The sequence below is a fragment of the Zalophus californianus genome, chromosome 12 (assembly GCF_009762305.2).
Source record: "Zalophus californianus isolate mZalCal1 chromosome 12, mZalCal1.pri.v2, whole genome shotgun sequence".
NCBI classification, from domain to species: domain Eukaryota; kingdom Metazoa; phylum Chordata; class Mammalia; order Carnivora; family Otariidae; genus Zalophus; species Zalophus californianus.
This window is the reverse complement of record NC_045606.1, coordinates 1,895,805-1,916,373: the sequence shown is the minus strand read 5'-3', so window position 1 is coordinate 1,916,373 and position 20,569 is coordinate 1,895,805. Positions and strand designations below refer to the sequence as shown.

At 58.2% G+C, this 20,569-nt stretch overlaps 1 protein-coding gene across 7 annotated transcripts in view; it reads left to right on the top strand.

Moving 5' to 3' along the window:
* Window positions 1–20,569, top strand: part of TNS3 (tensin 3) — a 206,009-nt gene that overhangs the window by 129,824 nt on the left and 55,616 nt on the right. For all 7 annotated transcript variants that reach the window (XM_027573536.2, XM_027573535.2, XM_027573532.2 and 4 more), the window contains one exon: window positions 15,718–16,962. In XM_027573536.2, coding sequence (XP_027429337.2) covers window positions 15,718–16,962 — 1,245 coding nt within the window. The remainder of the gene's footprint in view (window positions 1–15,717; window positions 16,963–20,569) is intronic.

Genomic DNA, 20,569 nt, shown 5'->3' with positions numbered 1-20,569 from the left:
GATATACTCTGTGTACAGGAGCATCTGTGTGTGTGTGTGCGTGTGTCTGCAAACAGATATACTCTATGCGTGTGCACATGAGCATCTGTGTGTATATGTGTGTGCGTGCGTGTGTCTGCAAACAGATATACTCTATGCGTGTGCACATGAGCGTCTGTGTTTATATGTGTGTGCGTGCGTGTGTCTGCAAACAGATATACTCTGTGTGTACATGAGCATCTGTGTGTATATGTGTGTGCGTGTGTCTACAGATACACTCTGTGTGTGTACACGAGCATCTGTGTGTATATGTGTGTGTGTGCGTAGGTCTGCAGAAATACTGTGTGTGTACATGAGCATCTCTGTATATGTGTGTGTGTGTGTGTGTCTGCAAACAGATATACTCTATGCGTGTGTACATGAGCATCTGTGTATATGTGTGTGCATGTGTCTGCAGATATACTCTGTATGTACATGAGTGTGTGTATATGTGTGTGTGTGCGTGTGTCTGCAAACAGATATACTCTGTGTGTACATGAGCATCTGTGTGTATATGTGTGTGCGTGTGTCTGCAAACAGATATACTCTGTGTGTGTACACGAGCCTCTGTGTGTATGTGTGTGTGCGTGTGTCTGCAGATATACTCTGTGTGTACATGAGTGTATATGTGTGTGTCTGCAAACAGATATACTCTGTGTACATGATCATCTGTGTGTATACGTGTGTGTGTCTGCAAACAGATATACTCTCTGCATGTGTACATGAGCGTCTGTGTGTGCATGTGTGTCTGCAAACAGATATACTCTGTGTGTACATGAGCATCTGTGTGTATATGTGTGTGCGTGTGTCTGCAAACAGATATTCTCTGTGTGCACATGAGCGTCTGTGTGTATCTGTGTATGTGCTGTGTCTGCAAACATACTCTGTGTGTGTACAGGAGCGTCTGTGTGTATGTGTGTGTGTATGTGTGTCTGCAAACAGATATACTCTGTGTGTGTACATGAGCATCTGTGTGTATGTGTGTGTGTGTGTGTGTCTGCAGATATACTGTGTGTGTACATGAGCGTGTGTATATGTGTGTGTGTCTGCAAACAGATACACTCTGTGTATATGAGCATCTGTGTGTATATGTGTGTGTGTGTCTGCAAACAGATATACTCTATGTGTGTGTACATGAGCATCTGTGTGTGTCTGTGTCTGTGTGTGTGCGCGTCCGTCTGCAAACAGATATACTCTGTGTGTGTCCATGAGCGTCTGTGTGTATATGTGTGTGCGTGTGCCTGCAAACAGATATACTGTGTGTGTACATGAGCATCTGTGTGTATATGTGTGTGTGTGCGTCTGTCTGCAAACAGATATACAGTGTGTGTACATGAGCATCTGTGTGTGTGTGTGCGTGTGTCTGCAGATATACTGTATGTGTGGGTACATGAGCATCTGTGTGTATATGTGTGTGTGTGTCTGCAGATATACTCTGTGTGTGTACATGAGCATCTGTGTGTATATGTGTGTGTGCGTGTGTCTGCAAACAAATGAACTCTATGCGTGTGTACATGAGCGTCTGTGTGTATATGTGTGTGTGCGCGTGTGTCTGCATACAATATACTATATGTGCATGTGTACCTGAGCGTCTGCGAGCTGTGGGTGGGTATGGCTCTGTGCACCCACCTGCCTCCCCGAGCAGTCTCCATAGGAGACCCCAGGTGCCGGAACTGGAATGCGGGCCGGGAAGTAGGAAAGTATGCGAGAAGCTGCTACCCAGCCTGTCCTTGGTGAGAGTCACAGGGAGGAGGCTCTTGCAGGCAGGGGTGCGGGAGGGCACTGGGGGGAGGCGCAGGCCCTGGGACCGTGCCGGAGCAGTACACACCAGCGAAGGAGAGGGGAGGCCTGTCCCATCAGGAAGGGTTGTCGTGCCGAGACTGCTTTCCTCCAGATGACCGGCGACCTGGCTGGAGGGCCCGGGAAGAGGACGCGGGGGTGCCCTGAGAGCCGTCGGGGTCTGCAATGGGCGGGGGAAGATTCGGATGCCCGGCACCTTCCCAGTCCCATGCGGTCCTGTTGCCCTTGCATGCAGCCTGGGAGGGCTGCTGGTCGGGAGGCGTGTGGCCACAGGGTGTGCGGAGCTGGCAAGGGGTCATCGTGGTCCACGTTCCCCATCCGGTGGCTCAGAAACTGTGGTTCAGTTCTCATGTTTGGAAACCCAAGCAAGCTTTGGATCTTCAACCCCTTAGCAGAAGGAGGGTCTGCTGGAATCCGGCGGATGAGTCGGCAGTCCTGGCTCTGCTCCGTGCCAGGCGGGCGGAGCTCCTCATCGGCAGGATGGGCACGCTGCCCACTGAGCACCCTGGGCTGGGGCGCCTCGTCGCTGTGCACCCAGCCAGGAACATCCCTTCACTGCGCTGCCCCAGCCGAGCTTCTGGAAGCACCGCTCGCTTCCACAGCCCAGGAGCGTGCGGGGATAATGCTGACAGCGTCTGACCCCGGGAGTCCTGCTCAGACCTGGGAAAGCACCTGCCCTTCATGCTCCCGACTTACAGACTCCAGCCCCCAGCCTGCCTTTCCGGGGTGATCCCGGGACCCCAAGAGTTTATACCCCCGGAGAGCAGGCACCAGCTGGGAAGGAGGGCAACGTGCTTATCTTATCTGCAACACAAGAGTCTTACTCTCTGGGCTAAGAACCATAAAAACGTCCTGTGGGTGTTAACTTAAAACCGGACTGGATCCCGTCACGAGAGTACGTGTGATGTCGGAGGCAGTTTAATGAGTGACAGCTGGGCCTGAGCTGTCTTGTTCCTCAGAGCCCATGGCTTTTCTAGCCCAAGGGGCACCTGAGAAACTGCCTCAGGATTCACGTCTGGGTAAGTTTGCCCGCATTAACTCATGTGAATGCCGCCAGGACGGCTGAGCATGTTGAGTGGCTTTGCCCTACACGGGGGGGCACAGGTGCAGAGGGTCAGATGGGTCTGGCTGGGGTCTTCACCCCCCACCCCGCCCCCCCACAGCCTTGGACCCGGGTGCGCTCGCGTGGGACAGCGTCCTGTGCACGCAGACAGGGGTCTGAAAGGCGGGAGCGTGTTGGCGTGACCACAGCTCCTGGAGCTTCTCAGAGTCAGGCAGGCGCACGTGTACCCTTGTCCACGTTCCTCCTGCCATCCATGACTGGGGGGGGGCATCGCACCCGCCCACTGATTACTGTACCTGCTGACACAGCCTGGCACTTCCTGCCCAGCCCCGCATCCTTCCCTGGAGCGTGGTGTTGGGACTCTGTCCCCGGCGCCCTGCCTTGGGGACCAGCAGCTTACTTGTGATTGCTGGTGGGCTCGTGGCAAACGGGTATTGGAGAGGTCAGGGGGCCCGCTGACCTCTCAAAGGATGGCCAGGACATCTGCTACGGGGAAAGGGCAAGCAACACTTTGGATGTTGATTGCCCAGACTCTCAGGTTGGATTCTGGCCCATTGAAGGCAGGCGTATGCAGTCCCAGGTTTTTGTGTGGGAATTTACGTCGAGCTGGGAAATGAAGGTGGAGTTATTCAGCTCTCATACGTCAAACACAAAAACACTGATAGTTAAAGAAACACACCGGCCTTGGAAAAAACCTGGAAAGTGGGAGCGACCCTGCCCCATGTGTGGCGTGGTGACGGCTTTGTCCCCTGTCCCCCTTCCGGAAACTCTTGCAGACACGTTGTTACCACATCACGTCTCATCGATTCCTGCATGCCTTCCCTTCCACGCACTTCGGCTGCGTGAAGGGAGCGCACATCAGGCCCGGAGGCCGTCCTTCTGTGTCCTCTGTGGGGAGACCCGGTCTCTGTCCCGCCAGTAATAGGAAGGGCACCCCTTTCTCATGTGGCTTCCATGCAGGGCCCGTGGGGACACGTCTGCCACATCAGGGACATTTCAGCGAGGCCACCCACATGGGGAAAGCGTGCCGGGTCTCGCTCAGTGTTTGGTAAGCGGAACAAGCGTGGGGCTGGGATGCGCCTGTGTGTTCACCTGTCCCACCCCCAGCTTGCGGGCCTCCTCACGCCCCTCCCCCGCTCTGCCCCAGGTATTGCCAGGTAGCCGGCCGTGCGTGATTCCTCTTGGCCGTGGAGGTGATGGGGGTGGAAGTGAGGGTGTCTCTGGGGACAGGCTGCGTGTCCTGTGGCTCTAGGCTCTCCGGCAGGCACCTGCCCACCCATTCATCCCCCTGCCGGGACCCTCTGCCCACTGTCCCTCCACCTGCCTTCTGGATCTGTCATGTTGGGGACTCTGCATGAAGTCCTACTTGGAGACCAGGTTCTGCCTTTAACAGTTGGAAGCCACAGTGCACGGTTAGAATCATGTTTAATCTTCAACAAACAAGATTTTTACACACACAATTGCACGTAATCAGGCTTTTATTTCCACTGCAGGTCCAAGGACAGAGGGCATGGCCGTGTTTTATTCTGTTGTTGTTCTGGAAGCTGTCATCAGGGGCAGGGTAGATGGTGGGAGGCAGAAGCGTGAGACTGTGTGTCTGTTCCCGGAGTTACAGTTAGCATATCCCGCTCAGACTGCAGAGCGTATGGTTTGCAAAGTACCCAGCCGTTTCTTGGAGTTGGGGTCATTTTGGTGGCAGTGTGCGACCCTGTGTCAGCCTTGGGAGCTTCAAGGGACCCTCAGATTGCTCAGTGCGTGTGGGGTTGGGGGCTTCCACTGAGGGCGGTACTTCTGCCCTCCGAACAGAGGATACGTGTTCCTCGGAGCAAAGCTGTGGGGTTGTTGCCTCGGCCCCTGCTTCAGGGCAGCCCTGTTCCCAGAGGGGTCCTTCTTGGTGGGGACGCCTAGCATGTAGGTGACGGGGTGGCAGGTGTGTCTGTTTGAGAGAGGAGGCTGACATCAGGCTAGTGGAGGCTGGGGGTGGGCAGGTGCGGGAGCCGGGAAAGCGGATCCCAGTGGACAAGCAGAAGGCATCTCGATGGACCCCCAGGCCTGCCCTGCCCACGGCCTGGGATCCCCTGCACACACTCAGTGCCCACCTTGCCAAACGGGCCTCGGACGGTGCTCAGCTGCCCTGGGGGAGTTTTCCTCCCGAAACTGAGAGGCGGAGATGTACTTTTTGTTGCTTTATGTTCACATAGCAATGGCTGGTTCATAGCCCGATACACCCCGTGGTGTCATGGTCCCCGGGACGTCACTACAGGAAATAGGAATCATTCGGGATCCTGGTGGAAACATTCTGAGGGCAATCATGCTGTGAAAACTCAGTAGGGTCTTTTTAAAATCAGTATATTGAATGTGACTCCTTTGTTACTAGAATCCATTCTCACTGCCCTTAGACCAAACATCCACAGATATTTGGCCTCGATCTTGGGAATCCTGGCGAGACTTCGGTAGTGATCCTGTGTCTTTGGATGCGGAACAGGGCCCAGCAAGCAAGGTGTGAGAGCAGGGAAGCTGCCCCGAAAGTCCCTGTCGGGTCTGGTCAGGGGTAGTCCCGAAGCTTCCCCGTGGGGCGGTCTCTCTGCCTGCACCCCGCCTGCGAGGGGCTGCCCAGCCTCCTGCATGACTCCTGTGCCCCCCACCAAGTGCTTCCAGAGATGGTCGGGAAACCTACCACGTCTTCCCTGCATTAGATGTGGGACCCTGTGCACAACGTTACAACTCTGTGACGCTAAAAGGTTTGAGGCCTTTGCAGATGCTGAGCCACCCTGCTGCCTTCCGGTCAGACATCAGCAGAACCTCAGAGACCACGTGGTTGCAGAAGTGGGTGCGGACAGCCCGAACGGCTCTGTGTCCTCGAACCCACAGGCGGGAACGCTGGGAAGTGACTGCATGTTGACCGCTGCACGGACACTGCGAGCCAGGCGGGTGCAGTCGCCACGCGTTCCCGAAGACTTGCGGCGGCTCGTTTATAAAGCATGAAGGACACCCACCCTGGGCCACGTGAAGAGGACAGCGAGCAGCATGGAAAGAATTCTTGCTTCTGAACATGTGAACGGTGTGCGGTTTGCATCCCTCAGAAATGGAGAGAGGAGACCCCCCGGTCAGTGACAGAGCCTCTCGTCTCTTCCTCACGACCGCCTCAGCTTGGAGCTGCGCAGGTCTGGTCTCCAGGTTCTTGTCCAGCAGGAGGCTGGGACCCCGCTCACACCCGGATGCAGAGTGGGCTCTAAACTGGCAAGACCCCAAACGCTCCGGAGAACATCCAGCTCTCATTTCTTTCCTTCCCATGAGAACTCTTGGAAGAGAAAACCCTAGGTGCTCAGTCCTTTCTGTGATGACAGCGACGGTGGTAATTGCAGAGTGGGCACACACTGAGGTCCTTGATGGCAAGTGGGTTAGTCAGTGTCCTTCCCTGGTGCCAGGTTGAAGAGATCTTCTTGCTCAGAGTGCGTTAAGTCCTAATAAAAGGGATCCTTTCTCCCCGGTGAGAGCTGGTTTGTGGGAGGTGGGCGCTGCCCCGTCTGTGCTGACCGCCTGGCGGTGTCCCGCCTCGGGCTGACGGAGCGGCGACACGGGTAAGGGCTCTGAGCGGGCTGTGCTAGTCTGCGCGGGCGCGTTCTGTTCGCTTACAGGGGAGGAGTGCGAGGCCCCACCACGTGCGGCCATGCAGCCAGGACAGGGCGTGAACTGGTGCAGCAGGTGCGGAGCCCCGGAATCTGGTGGAACCAGGGAGGTGAGGGTTGGAAGGACATCGAGCAGGATGTGCCCTGTGTGATGAGCACTGAGGAGCTTGAAAGGGAGGAGCAGCCTCGGAGTGGAAGGGTGCCGGGCAGAGATGTGCTGGCTGACAGTTTGAGGAACACCAGCGGATGCTCAGACCCTGGTTTGTCAGCCGTCAGCCGGGGCAGGTTGGTGCTGGCTCTCCGCATGGGCTGGAGGCGTGGAAGGCTGAGGTCTGGCTGCGTGGCTCCTGGGGAGCCCGTTTTCCGCCTCCTCAGCCTCCAGAGTTCAAATTTCACTAAACCTGATTGCACAAAACCCCGCCCTTGTGTTTACATTGCCCTGGCCTTTTGGGTGGAATCAGAGTCCCCAGCTTAGCCCAGAAGGTCTTCCACCTTGTGCACTAGCCCCAGAGGGAGGCTGGGGCCCTGCAGGGGAGGCACACCTCCACTCTGCGCGCGCGGGAGGCTGCTATTCTGGGGGTGAAGGCTTTCTGCATGGAAGAGTGGGGCCCCCAGGTGCAGCCCGGACACGCTGCTGGGCCGTTTGGAAGGAAGGTAAGCAGGGAGTGTGTGTGCCCGTGTTGCACGGGTGTGTGTTTGTATGTGTGTGTGTGTGTGTGTGTGTGTGTGTGTGTGTGCGCGTGGCCTCTGCAGGGCTTCATAGACCTGTGTCAGAGCCCGGTGCTTCCCTGAGATGCACAAACCCGACCACCAGAGGCACAGACGGTGCTCCCGGAAAGACAGGACCTCCAGGGTTGAAGGAATCAGTGGAGCGCCAGGCTGGCCGAGGGAAGCCGGTTCACGGGTGGGAGTCTTCCTTGTTTGCGTCTTCTCTGGGAGAGGTAGGGCAGTGGTAGTTTGGAAGGGGGTTCACGCCCGGCCCAGGTGAGCTCTGATTCGGTCGCTACGGTTGCCTGTTCTCCTGGCCCGCTGGGTCTGGAAAGTGTTTTCACGGTTAGGAGTGCCCACAGGGGAACGGGTCAGAGGCTCCCCAGATAAGCGCCCTGGGCGTGACAGGCCTGCGCCGTGGTGTTGGCTGGGAGCAGTGCCATGCCGTCGTGGGGGGGGGGGGGCGCTGCGTGCCCCAGTGCCCTGTGCCACAATGCGCTGAGCCTCGCCCAGGGACAGGCGGGAGCACCCGGAGTCCTGGAGGCCCCGGCTGTGAGCGCCTGGGCCCTGCGGTGGGCGCGCCCCTTCCCGGAGAGGCGGCTCCGCGCAGACTTCCCGGTTGGAATGCTTCGCTCCGGCTCTCTCTCTCTCTTTTCTTTCCTCCTACTCTCTGTTTCCCCAAGAATTTATAGCCTGCCTCCTTTCTAGAGAACGTTTGGCCAGAGCTCGTCTTGGCTCCAGAGGGAGCGATTTCCAACGGCCTGGCTTGGCAGGCGAGGTGCCCCTGCCTTCCTGCTGCAGGCGCCTTCCAGCCTTGTGGCGGGGGGTGGGGGTGGGGGCTCGGCTCTGAGTCTGGGGGGCCTGGGCAGTGCTCATTCCCGAGGTGAGAAGGCACACCGGAGAGACCCCGTCCCGGGATGTAAGTATTTCTGGGGCCCAGGGTGAGAAGCCGGGTTTCCTTTCGTGCCCCTGTGGTTCCTAGCATCTTTTGCTTTTTGCAAAACAGAAGCTAAGGTAGAGGAAAAGGGTGGTTTTCATATCACCCTGTGACATATCAGACTCGTCATGTGTCTGCTTTCGGGGATGAGAGGTTGTGGTCTCAAAGGCCTAAGTGTGGTCATCGCTTTTGGCTCTTAATTGACCCTGGAATGAGAAATAATTTGATATAAATGCAGGGCAGCCTTTAATTAGCACAGAGGCAGGATCCTGTTGGAATAAAATAAAAGCAGACCTCATTTCGGGAGAGGTTTACAAGGGCTGCAGTGCTGCACGCCAAAGAGGAGAGACAGGTCTCTGCGTGGGTGACTTGGTGCTTCCCAGCACCCCCGGGGAGGACACCTTCCTGGCCACCCACTTCTCTCACTTTTGAAGAGTGGCCCTCAGCCCCCCGCAGTCCCCCGAGGGAGGAGGCATCCTGGGGGCACTTCCAAGACCACCCGCATCTCCCCTCTGGACCGGAGGATGCCTGTGGTCCCCCACCTGCTCACCCCGGTCCCCTGCTCTGGGCCCATCCCCCTCCAGGGTGCTTTGCTGGGTGATGAGCTCTCTGGGCCCCAGAGGCTGGGACCCGGGGGCACCGTCTGCATGATGCAGTGGACCCCGAGACACTCGCTGGATGCCAGAGGTGCGGACGCAAGCGGGTGTCACTGCAGGGTCCGTTCTCAGAATAGAAAGCTGGGCAGCTCATCGCCTGCAGCTGATGGCCAGAGTCCAGGCAGCAGGTGCAGGAGACTGGGTCTCTAACCACCTGAGCGCGGGATGCCGTGTTACAGCTGCTGACAGCTCGAGGCAGCCACTCCGACACAGGGCCGTGCTGGGGGGTGTTTAGGACAGTCGGCGTTGGCAGTTTGGGTCAGGTCAGACGATGACTTACAGAACTTTCGGAGAAATTCTAAAATTCCAGCTTTTACTTTAGATTTCTATGAAGAATCTGTTTTTCAACTTAATTCCCACAGGATAAGGTTGGTTGAGCTGAGTTACACCTACTCCTTAACCAGGCACGCTCTTACTCCCCAAGCTCTGGGCCCAGAGAAGGCAGGCCCAAAGTGTGGCCGATTCTGGAATCCGTCACCAGGGCAGGAAGGGGACGTGCAGGGACAGTGTTCACCTTTGTGTTGGTCTCGTAACCCGCCTCTGTGCTCTCCAGGGGGGCTCTCCTTGAACTCCCCTTTGCTGGGTCACTTCTGCACAGATAAGGAAAGCGAGGTCAGAGAGGTTGAGTAACTCACCCAAGGTCACACAGCTGTGGTCAGGATTTTTAATCAGGATTTGAGCCCGGATGGATTGTGGCAGAAAGCCTGGGAGGGAGTGGGGATGTGCTTGTCAATCAGTTATCCTAAGGAGAGGAGCGTTTTGAGCACCTCAGGAGGTCTAGGAGGAGGAAGGAAGGTCCCAGAGGAGAGGTGGGGGGAGGGAGCCGCCATAGGGTGGGCTCATGGTGCAGTGAGTTTCCTTCCGTCTTGATTTCAGGACTGGTTTTGATCCAGGCGTCCCTCGCCTCTGGTAAAACGAACTCTCTTCAGCCTGCAGTTGAGTTTCTGTCCCCCAAACTCCCACCACAGCCAAAATACAGGCTGTTTCTGGGCCCCGAATCACCCCTGGTGCCCCTCCGCACCTCCCCTCTCTGCCCCAGAAGGCCGGGCGGGAGGCGCGTGACTCCACCTCGTCCTCCTCCTTTGCCGGGAAACCTGCACGGGGCAGGTGGGGACCTGGCGATGAGGCGGTTGGTCTGGCTGTGTGGCCTGAGTGAGTCACGGGGAGGGGAGCTGGAGAGAGCCTCGCAGGCCGCGGGAGGCAGCGGTGACCGTCCCCAGCCAGGTGGGTCAGGGCAGGGAGGGAGCCTTCCCTTTCCCAGGGGCTCCTGCCCCCAGGGACCGTGGCCGCCGCGGGAGGGAACCGGTCGCGACTGTGACACAGGAGCCCACGGTCTGCCTGGGCGCGTGCCGCCCTGCAGCCTAGAAAGGGGACACAGAGCGGCCACTGCCAGCCCAGCAGCCACGGAATGTGGGACTCAGCAGACCAGGAGCTAGGGAGGAAAGCACGGCGCCCAGGCGGTTCCCGAGGAGGGAGTGCAGTGTGTGGGGGGAAATGGCACAGAAAACATCCAGGCGAATTCCTTTCCTAAATTTAATTGCTAATTTCACCGAGGCGGTTGGTTTAAGATTCCACTGTCTTCGAAGATTGGGAAGCACGGAGCTGCGGGGCGGGACAGAAGTCGGGGTGCATCCCGGAATGCTTTATCCCATGCGATGCTGTACAGCCTCTATGAGCCTCTGTGTTCTCATCTGCAAAATGGGTTTTCCGATTCCTGCTTCACAGCATTGCTTTGGCAATTCAGTGAGCTCCGTCCCTGGGGCGTCAACCCCCCCCGCCCCGCCCCTGCACATAGAGGCTTTGTCTTCAGAATATCATCCTGTTTGCTGGAGGATATCTCCGCATCTCTGTTCTTCTGCAGACACAGCCTCCCCTGACAGCCGCTAGCCCTGGACACGCGCGCCTCCTCGCACCCTGCTCCCTCCTTCTGCCCCTGTCCACCCATCGGATGCCTGAGATGTGCCCGCCACCCTGTCACCTCTTGCTCCGGACCTCGTGCCCTGGCCTGGCTTGTCCGGAGTGCGCACTAGGGATTCTGCGGAGTCCTCTTGCATCCGTGTTAGCAGCCCGCAGCTGGGGCGAGTGCGTGGTTCCCTCGGGCGGACAGGCCTTGGGCAGTTTCTGCTTGTCTCCGTTGAAGACTTGCAGGGAGGCCCGTTAGCTCTTCTGAAACGAGAACTGGCTTTGTAAGCGAACCTGACGCGATAGTAGCAGGTGAGATCGGTGGTCAGCACGAGGGAGACAGAAAGGAGAGTCCAGGGAGCTAAATCGACCTGTCAGGTTTGGTCTCTGGTTGGAATGGACTTCTGCTGGAAGCGGGACCAGCAGGCGGCTGAACCAATCACAGATCAGCCTGGAAGGAGGCGGAGTGGGGACTCAGCCGACCCTTTGGCTGATTTTTGACACACCTGTATGCACAGGTGGGTGTTGCCTAATCTGTTACATATTTTGGTCTCCCCCATTTTCCTGCGTTCTTTTTGAAATGCGGGGCGTGCCTGCTCCCCCCTTGTGGGAACGCTCCCTCTCAAGGTCAGGTGGAGGTGGGCGGGGCTGGGGTGGGGTCTGCGGCCTCCCACACTGCTCTGTCCCTCTTCCTTCTTGTTCTTTTCCACGTGATAAACCGTCCTGCTGTGTCATGCAGCCCTAATCAGAGCTGTATGTACATTTGTTTGATTTTTAACCAGGCCCTGGTTGCCTCCTTTTGAAAGGAGCCCTGGGTTCTGGCCCGAGGGGTGGAGGCAGAGAGAAGGGAAAGGTGACACGCAGGGGGAATGGCTGGGGGCAGGGGGTGCTGGGCCAGTGAAGGCTGTCATCCCTGTTTCCCCAACCGAAGTGCTGTAGGTAGAGTAAGGCCCCGACTGCACCTTCTAGAATTCTGCATCCTTGCCCCCAAACCCACCGCACAGGGGCCACTCGGTAGCGACTGGGTTTGGAGAAAGGTGCAGAGCTTCGAAGCCCGGAGCTTCCTTCCCTGGAGGGGCCGTGCCCTCCCTGACCCCCGGGGTCGGTGGAGGCACCAGGGACCCGGGACCACAGCTGGAGTCTGGGCTGCACCTGGGCCCTGGAATAATACTTTCCACCTGTCTTCCAGACCCCGGCCACATGCCAAGGGGCCCTCTGCCATCACTAAACAAGGGTGCCCCTAAGGATGGAGCAAAGCCCCTGGGGGCTCTGCACAGTGGGGACGGGGCTCCTGTTAGTTTCCTGGGGAGGGTTCGGCAGGCGGCTGTGTGAGCCCCTGAGTGCAGTGTTCACGCCGGGTGCTGGGAAGCACAGCAGTGGCCCCGCGCAGGGGAGCTGGTCCGTTCCCGCGTGCAGCACAGGGGCAGGCCGCCTGCAGGTGGGAAGCCTTGGCTAGCGGGGAAGCCTCAGCTATGTAGGTTTGAGCAAGGGAGACGGGAGTGGCAAAGACACCGTGCCATTGTTAAGCACCCACTGCATGCCCCCCACATGGTCTCACACCTGTGCCAGCGCCCCAGGACCTCCTTGGGCGTCTGGCCCCTCTGCCTGCTGATAGGCACGTTGGGCCAGCTGTACGTTAAGCACGTGTGTGTTCTTGGGCGTGCTGGAGCCTTGGTGTGGGCGGCCTCGGGTACCTCTGCAGCGCGTGCAGACCAGCCGGCCGCGGCAGGAGCCATGGCTGTCGCGGGCCAGGCTCTCGGTGGGGGGCCCTGAGGCTGCGGGCACTTCTGCCCTCACACCGTGATGCTCTGTGTTTGTTTTGGTCTGGTTGGTTGTTCTCAGTTCTTTGGCCCACTAAGGTAGAGGAACTTTCCAGAAGAGCCCCCCAGTCTTTCTTGTGTGAGAACATGCTAGGATACTGGCTCTCTTAGTTACTCAGTGCCCACCCGGTACCAGGGTCTGTTCCCTAGTTTGGGGGGATACCATAGGTACTCAAACCCCCAGCCCTCCCGGAGCCTGTGTTCCCGTGGGGGACACAGATGGTGCCTAACACGTGGGCAAAGCTGCAGTGTGTCTGGATGTGGGTGTGCCGAGGACAGAACCCTCCCCCCCCCCCCCCCGCCCCTCTCCAGGGAAGCCCTGCTGAGGAGGGGAGGGAGGGAGCCAGGACAGAGAGCAGTGGAGGCAGAGAACAGCAAGAGCAAAGGCCCTGGGGCAGGTGCAGGTGTGTGACTGGTGGGGTCTGGGAGCAGCAAGGTCAGGCTGGAAATGAGGCCTGGACGGAGTGCTGGGCTCCATCCACCGTGGACAGAGCTCTTCCTAGTGATTATGGCCTGCTGGCCCCCGCCCTGAAAGACTGGGACAATCCCTCCATTTTGTAAATGAGGAACCAGGGGCTGGAACAGTCTCAGTATGAGCTGAAGGCACAGAGCATCAGTGCAGAATGGGAAACACAGGCCATTGCTCTCCTCCCACTGAAAAACCAGTCCGGTTCTTTCTTGTGATAGTGGATGGAAACCCTTGCTCGGAGTACAGGGTGGGGGCCAGACGCCCCTTCCCCTTCCCTCGTCCCGTGGCCGACGCCACCCCCCCCAAGATCACAAGTGGGTGTGTCTGGGGGCACATCCGGTGCCTTTGGGAAGGTCCGAGCTCCTACAAAGGGATCGCAGGTTTGGGCGGGTCTGTCTTGGGGCTTCGCGGATGTGGATCCTGTGCCTTCCCTGGAGATGTAACGTGCGTCCCGTAATCTGTGTGCATGGTGGGGAGTTCAGGTGGGAGGCCGTGCTGGAGTTTATCTGCATCCCATCCCGGTGCTGCCCATGGGAAGGCCCCTGAGTGGCCCGCCTTCCGCCCCTGAGAGCTGCAGATCCGATGTCCTGAGTTCTGGGCCTTGCACAGTGTTGGGTCTGCGGTAACCACATCGCTTTAACACGTTTGTTATTCTCTTACGATGGCTCCTGCTAATAAAGATAATGATAGGGGTACTTGTGACTCCCCAGGCAAGGGAATTTCCTGCCCTTCACCACATCATTCAGACTCTCCCTCGTGGCACTGGCCAAGGGGTTCTAACTCAGGGCGGTTAATGGGCACTTCTGCCTAGTGTCCCATTTTAAATTAGAAGAACTTCTGTACCGCTCCTTCCTGGCTTCCTTTTTTGTTGTTTGAGTCACGGCGCCCATGCTTTTAATTGGGTCTTAGGGAGGAGAACGCGTAAGTCACAGCTGCGGCGGCATGAGATGCACGTCTAGAATTCACGGATGCCTGCCTGGCTGTGCTCCGAGCCCCCCGGCACCGTCCTGGTCGGGTCTGACTCTCACAGAGCAGAGCCCGGGTCGAGAGTCGCGCCTGGCCTTGTGCTCTGCTGATGGAGGGAAGGCGTGCGCTTGGTGGGTCTTACGGAGGTGGGCACCTCCTGGCACCGGGGGCGGGGGTATCGCCCACAGAAGCTGAGTTGAACGCCTGTTTTGTCAGGCCTCTCATCTGGAATTCGGGGTCTCTGCAGGGTCCTCTGGCGCGGATCCCACAGAGGCGCCTTTCCGCTGGTGCCCAGGGTCCAATGGGCCTGGGTTCTGGTCCCACCTCCACCTCCCAGCAGGTTCCTTTAAAACGTTTTTTTTTAAGATTTTATTTATTTATTTGACAGAGAGAGACACAGCAAAAGAGGGAACACAAGCAGGGGGGGTGGGGGAGGGAGAAGCAGGCTTCCCGCGGAGCAGGGAGCCCGATGCGGGGCTCGATCCCAGGACCCTGGGATCACGACCTGAGCCGAAGGCAGACGCCTAACGACGGAGCCACCCAGGCGCCCCCTCCCAGCAGGTTCCTGACCTTGGCCAGTTTCCGACTCTCATGGAGCGTCAGCTCTGTACGTTTGAGAAGGGAACACGTCTGTTTGCTAGACAGGCTGTCCTGTGATAATCAGAGCAAGCTGACGCTGACCCTGATGACCCGGAGTCTGAGTGCAGCCCCGGCCTGTTGAGCTCCCACCACCGGGTGTTGTTCTCGGTGCTTGGTGTATTTACGGGATCTTGTGGGTCAATCCCCCCCGCTCCCCGCTCTGCTTTAGATGCGGGTCGATGGGGTTGCACACTGTCTTTGTCCTGCTTCTCCTGGGCACAGCTGAAATAGGAAGGAAGCCCGGGGTCACGCATGCCGTCCACACAAGAGCCCCCGATACCCCACAGGTCTCGGTCCTGTCTCGTCACCCCCGTATTTCCAAAACCGCTGGGAGCCGCTGACCATGCTGGGACCGGGAGCCCGAGTCCAGCGCAGGTTCCTTCGGAAGCCCAGTTGCCGCGGGCACACGGTCGCTCCCAGGTGCCCAAAGAGCGTGGGTGCCGCCCTCGGCAGCCCCCTTGTTGTGCTCTGCCATGTCACCGTGGGAAACCACATCTTCCCACCCCCACTCTCGTGGCCTGGCTCGTCTTTCCCGACTGTCCTGGCGGGTGGAGGCCAGTGCACAAAGACCTGTTCCCGGTGTCCTGGGTCCTGCTGTGCCTTCATAGGACCTTCTCAGTGGAGGGACGCTGTGCTGTCGAGAAGTCTGGAAGTCTGGAGATGGGTTTCTGCCTCTCCCCCCGTGAGATTCAGGGCCCTGCCCTGTCTTCTGCACCCCGCACCCCGCTTCTTCACTCCTGGGGGTTTTGGAGCTCAGCTGTCCTCAGCATTCAGGCAAATGACAAAATTAACTCTGAACCCTCAGGGCAAGATGACTCCCCAGTGCAGAGAATCCAGAAGATTCTCTAAGTGATGGTTCTCTTTGCACAAAAAGATACAAAGGGTCCTGGGTCCTGAAGCTGTTGGACTATTTGAATTGCTTTTGCTGATGCTTGTGTTGCCGGGGCGTAGGTAGACTTTTGGGGTCATAGAGGAGTACTCGTCCCCGATTATGGTGAGCTGTCTGTGAGGAGTTCATTTTTTGGGGCAGAGGCGCACATGCCTCCCAAGAGCCCAAAGCCCCCTTTTCCAGCCTCGACTTACCGCCCGTCTCCCGTTTTTTTCCCCCAGTGCTGCACACGCAAGGCCCCGTGGATGGCAGTCTTTATGCCAAGGTGAGGAAGAAGAGCGCCTCGGATCCCGGCATCCCCGGAGGGCCCCCTGGCATCCCTGCCGCCGGCAGCCCAGACCACGGCGACCACACCCTGTCGGTCAGCAGCGACTCCGGCCACTCCACCGCCTCTATCAGGACCGAGGAGCACCTTGCTGTGGGGCCCAGGCGGGGTCTGAGCCCCCAGGAGAAGGCCGAGCTGGACCAGCTGCTCAGCGGCTTTGGCCTGGAAGATTCTGGAAGCCCCATCAAGGATATGACCGATGCTCCCAGCAAGTACAGTGGGACACGCCACGTCGTACCTGCTCAGGTGCACGTGAACGGGGACGCCACACTCAAGGACCGGGAGACGGACATCCTGGATGACGAGATGCCCGGCCATGACCTGCACAGCGTGGACAGCATCGGGACCCTGTCCTCCTCGGAGGGCCACCAGTCCGCCCTCCTGGGCCCCTTCACCTGCCACCAAAGCAGCCAGAACTCCCTCCTGTCGGACGGGTTTGGCAGCAACCCCAGCGAAGATGCCCACGGCAGCCTCGCCCCCGACCTGAGCCTCGGCGTGGACGCCCTGTATGAGCGGGAGCGGGCATTCGGGATCCGAGACTCCAAGCATCCGCAGCCGGTGCTCCGGAGGCCCTCTGTGTCCGTCCAGACGCGGGCCTACGGACAGAGTGGCTACTCCACGCAGACCTGGGTGCACCAGCAGCAGATGGTGACTGCCCACCAGTACAGCTTCGCTCCCGATGCCGAGGCCAGGCTCACCGGCCGCGGCCCGGAGGATGGCTCTGGCCTGGTGCAGGCCCAGCCCAGGGTTCCAGTCACCCCCACCCGCGGGGCGGGCGGCAGAGTGGCCCTCCAGAGGGGCATGGGCCCCGTGTCCCATGTCCCCGATGCACAGCGGCCCCCTCCCGGCAAAGCGTGCAAGCCCAGGTTTCCAGACGTCAGAGTCGTGAACGGAACTGGAGCGGAGCCGAGCACGGACCCCTCCCCAGGCTCACCCACCCTAGACATCGACCAGTCCATTGAGCAGCTCAACAGGCTCATCTTGGAGCTGGACCCTACTTTTGAGCCCATCCCCACCCACATGAACATGCCGGGCAGCCAGGCCAATGGCCCCATGCCCCCTGAGAACGTGGGCGGCAGGCTGCGGGTGAGCAGCCTACAGGACGCGGGAGAGGGCCCGGGCAGGGCCTCCGTGCGGCAAGGTGAGCGGGAGTCCCACGGGATGTGCACTTGTCTGCGTCTGTGTCCTACGGGACGGGGCCTTGCAGAGGAGTGCGGGGCTCGTCCTGGGTCTGGGGGAGGGCAGCAGAGACGATGGGGGGCCCCCTGGGCACAGCCTGGTGGGGACAGGTCAGCAGCTGTGCACCTAGCTGGCTTTGCAGGGAGTGGGGGGCTGCTCATGGGTCTGGCAGACCCCAGAGGGTGGAAGACTCAGGAGTGGGGAAAGATGGCGGCGATGAGGGAATCCCAACATGGGCCCCGCGTTCATGAAGCCAGACACCCGGAGGGCACTGCTTGTCCATTACAGCCGCCCCTGCCGGCCCTGGCCCCCACAGCACACGTTCCAGGGGTGAGGGCACTGCAGACCTCCTGAGTCAGCACGGCCCCACCACTGCAGGGGTGCACCGAGCCCCCCACAGGGACGGTGCCCCTCGTGTTGGGATGGGGTCTGTGACTTGCTCTCCGTGTCAGGGAGGCATAGAGCTGTGGGGACCCAGAGAGCTGGCCAGGTGGGTGTGGGGGCCCGCCAGCAGGCAGAGGGTGCTGGAACGGAGGGAGGGCGTCAGGGGCAGGGAACATTATGTGAAGGCTGCGTGGAGAAGGTGCTTCCACACACAGAAGATGGAGCCCGGCGGGCATCCAAGCGGGGGTGCCATGGATGTCTGGGAGGCTGAGGGGGCTGCGTTCTGGACACCTGTCCGCTCTCAGGCAGGGGCCTGGACCCAGAGGCCACCTAAAGGCTGCGAGCATCGGGTCCACGTGAGGCCAGGCTCTCCTGTGTTGGAATGTCAGCAGGCTCCCTGGGTCCCTGTAGGAGTGAAGACAGGAGGGTTCTGTCACCTCCCTGTCCTTCTGTGTCTGACCCTGAGTGCCGCGCCTCATGCTGAGCCCGTAACACTGACGGACGGATTAACATTCACTGGCCGGGTTCTCTGGACCCTTTTCATCTCCTTAAGGCCCCTTGGCTGCAGGACCGGAGGCCCGTCTTAGAGTTGAGTTTTTGGAGGTGTCAGTAGATGAAGTGACCCGCCCAAGGTCACACGGGTCACATACGGTAGAGCAGGAAGAGGTGTCTGGTCTGCACCCAGACGCCCTGGCCGCTGCTGGTAGGAGGCCTGTTCCCGAGCAGCCATGAGCCGACTCTGAGAGAGTGGCTCCCGGCGTTGGGACGGTTGGAGCATGGCATGCGGCTCCAAAGTGAGGCTACGGCTTTTGTGAGCACCCAGCGGGGAAAGGCAGCCTGCCTGAGGCTTGCCCTGCATCAGCCACAAGGGAGCTTGACAGTGTGGAGGCGTGCTCACAACAGCCCACAGGCAGGCTTTGCCTCCCGTTCTGGGACGTCCTGTCTTGATAACAGTCCCATCAAAAGAAGGCTCAAGTCTGTAGCTCTCAGACATTCAGTTTGAGGCGAAAGGCAACTTCCCTCCCTGGTAGGTATAGAGAATACTGGAACCCTTTTTTTTTTTTTTTAAAGATTTTATTTATTTATTTACGTATGTATGTATGTATGTAAGAGAGCATGCATGTGCAGGGGAGGGGCAGAGGGAGAGAGAGAATCTCAAGCAGACTCCATGCTGAGGGGAGCCCCAAGCTGGGCTCAATCCCAGGACCCTGAGATCATGACCAGAGCTGAGATCAAGAGTCGGACACTTAATGGACTGAGCCACCCAGGTGTCCCTGGACCATTTGATATAAAAACTTAAATGTCAGTATTTGTACTTCTTGGCTGGATCAGCCAGTGACAGAAAAAAAAAAAAAAAACCACACACACTAGGTGGCAGGGGAAGTCCCAGCAGGGTAGCTAACCAACTGGTTTTGAGTCCTGGAACATTCCAGGTTTGGGGATGCAAGAAACCTGTGCTTTGAAGAGCTTCCAGATCCCGAGCCTTGATGGGGAGGCCAGGGCTACTGAGCTGAGCCACATGCGGCCAACCAGGAAGGACCGGCGAGTCTGAAAGGCGCCATGGCATGCCCAGCACGGTGGCCATCACCCCACACGTGCACCATGTCTGTGTCCCTGAGGCTTGGCCCCAAGGACACATGTCTGACCAGAGCCACCTTGAGTCTTGCTCAGATAGGAAAGGGGTGGGAAAGTTCCAAGGTGCTGTATCTTCCAGCGAGACCCTGCCTGGTCTGCCTTGTGTCTCAGGTGCACTCCTCGCTGTAGGAAATACCTGGATGCAGGGACCTCAGCGTCCAGAGGTGAGTAGGATCCCTCACTCTTTATAGAATGTGTACCGATCGTAAGAAAGACCACCAGTTACCTAGTGGTAGGAAGTTGGGAGTGACATTCTCCGGAGCTCTTTCTGGGGACTGCTGCATGTACTGACAGCTCATGAGTGGCTGCACACCCACTGTGGGTCTGGTTATTTCTGAGAGGAAGATTGTATGGGAAAGCTAAGCATTTCCTGAGAAAGTCTGCTTGGTACCAGCACTGTAGTCATAATGGTAATGGTGATGATGATGATGATGGTGCTAGTGGTGATGGTGACAGTGGTGGTGGTGGTGGTGGTGATGATGGTGGTAATGATAGTGGAAGTGGTGGTGATGATGGCAGTGATGCTGATGGTGATGGTGATGATGGTGATGATGATGGTGATGATGGTGATGGTGATGGTGATGATGGTGATGGTGATGGTGATAATGGTGGTGATGATGGTGATGGTGATATGGTGATGGTGATGGTGATGGTGATGATGGTGATGGTGATGGTGATAATGGTGGTGATGATGGTGATGATGGTGATGGTGATATGGTGATGGTGATGATGATGGTGGTGATGATGGTACTGATGGTGATGATGATGGTGATGGTGATGATGACAGTGCTAGTGGTGATGGTGACAGTGGTGGTGGTGGTGATGATGATGGTAATGATAGTGGAAATGGTGGTGATGATGGTGATGATGACGATGGTGATGGTGATAATGATGGTGATGATGGTGATGGTTGTGACGATGGTGATGGTGATATGGTGATGATGGTGGTGGTGATGATGGTGATATGGTGATGATGATGAGGGTGGTGATGGTGACGATGATGGTGATGGTGGTTATGATGGTGATGGTGGTGGTGACCACTGGTGTAATAATGGTGTTGATGATGACGGTAACAATTATGGTAAGCACTGCCACTCGGAGCGCTTGTGCTGTCCCAGGCATTATGTTTGAGCTTCTCTGAGTCACCCATGATCTTTATGCCTACTGTGGTATGTAACCAGAGCTTCCGTCTGCCTGACTGTGCGTTCCATGGCTGAGCCCCCATTCCACTCAACTCTGACTCTGCCACCAGCCAGAAAGCCCCTTTGTGTCTTGGCACTGGTGATTGTCAGTAGAGGGGTGTGGTGCTGGCAGGACGGTGGATGACACTCCAAGGACCCATGTGGCTCTGCGGAATTCAAGAGGCTCATCGCAGGACATTGTTGGGAGCCTCTCCCTGCCCACAGACAGGAAGATCGTCCAGAGGTGGACTGTCAGAAAGCTTTCACCCTGTGAAAGGGGGTGAGTTGGGGGGGAGTTGGGTTTTGGGGTGTTTCTGTGTCTCTGTGGCTCCCTCAGTCTGCTCTGACACCCTGGCTGTGCACCCCTCT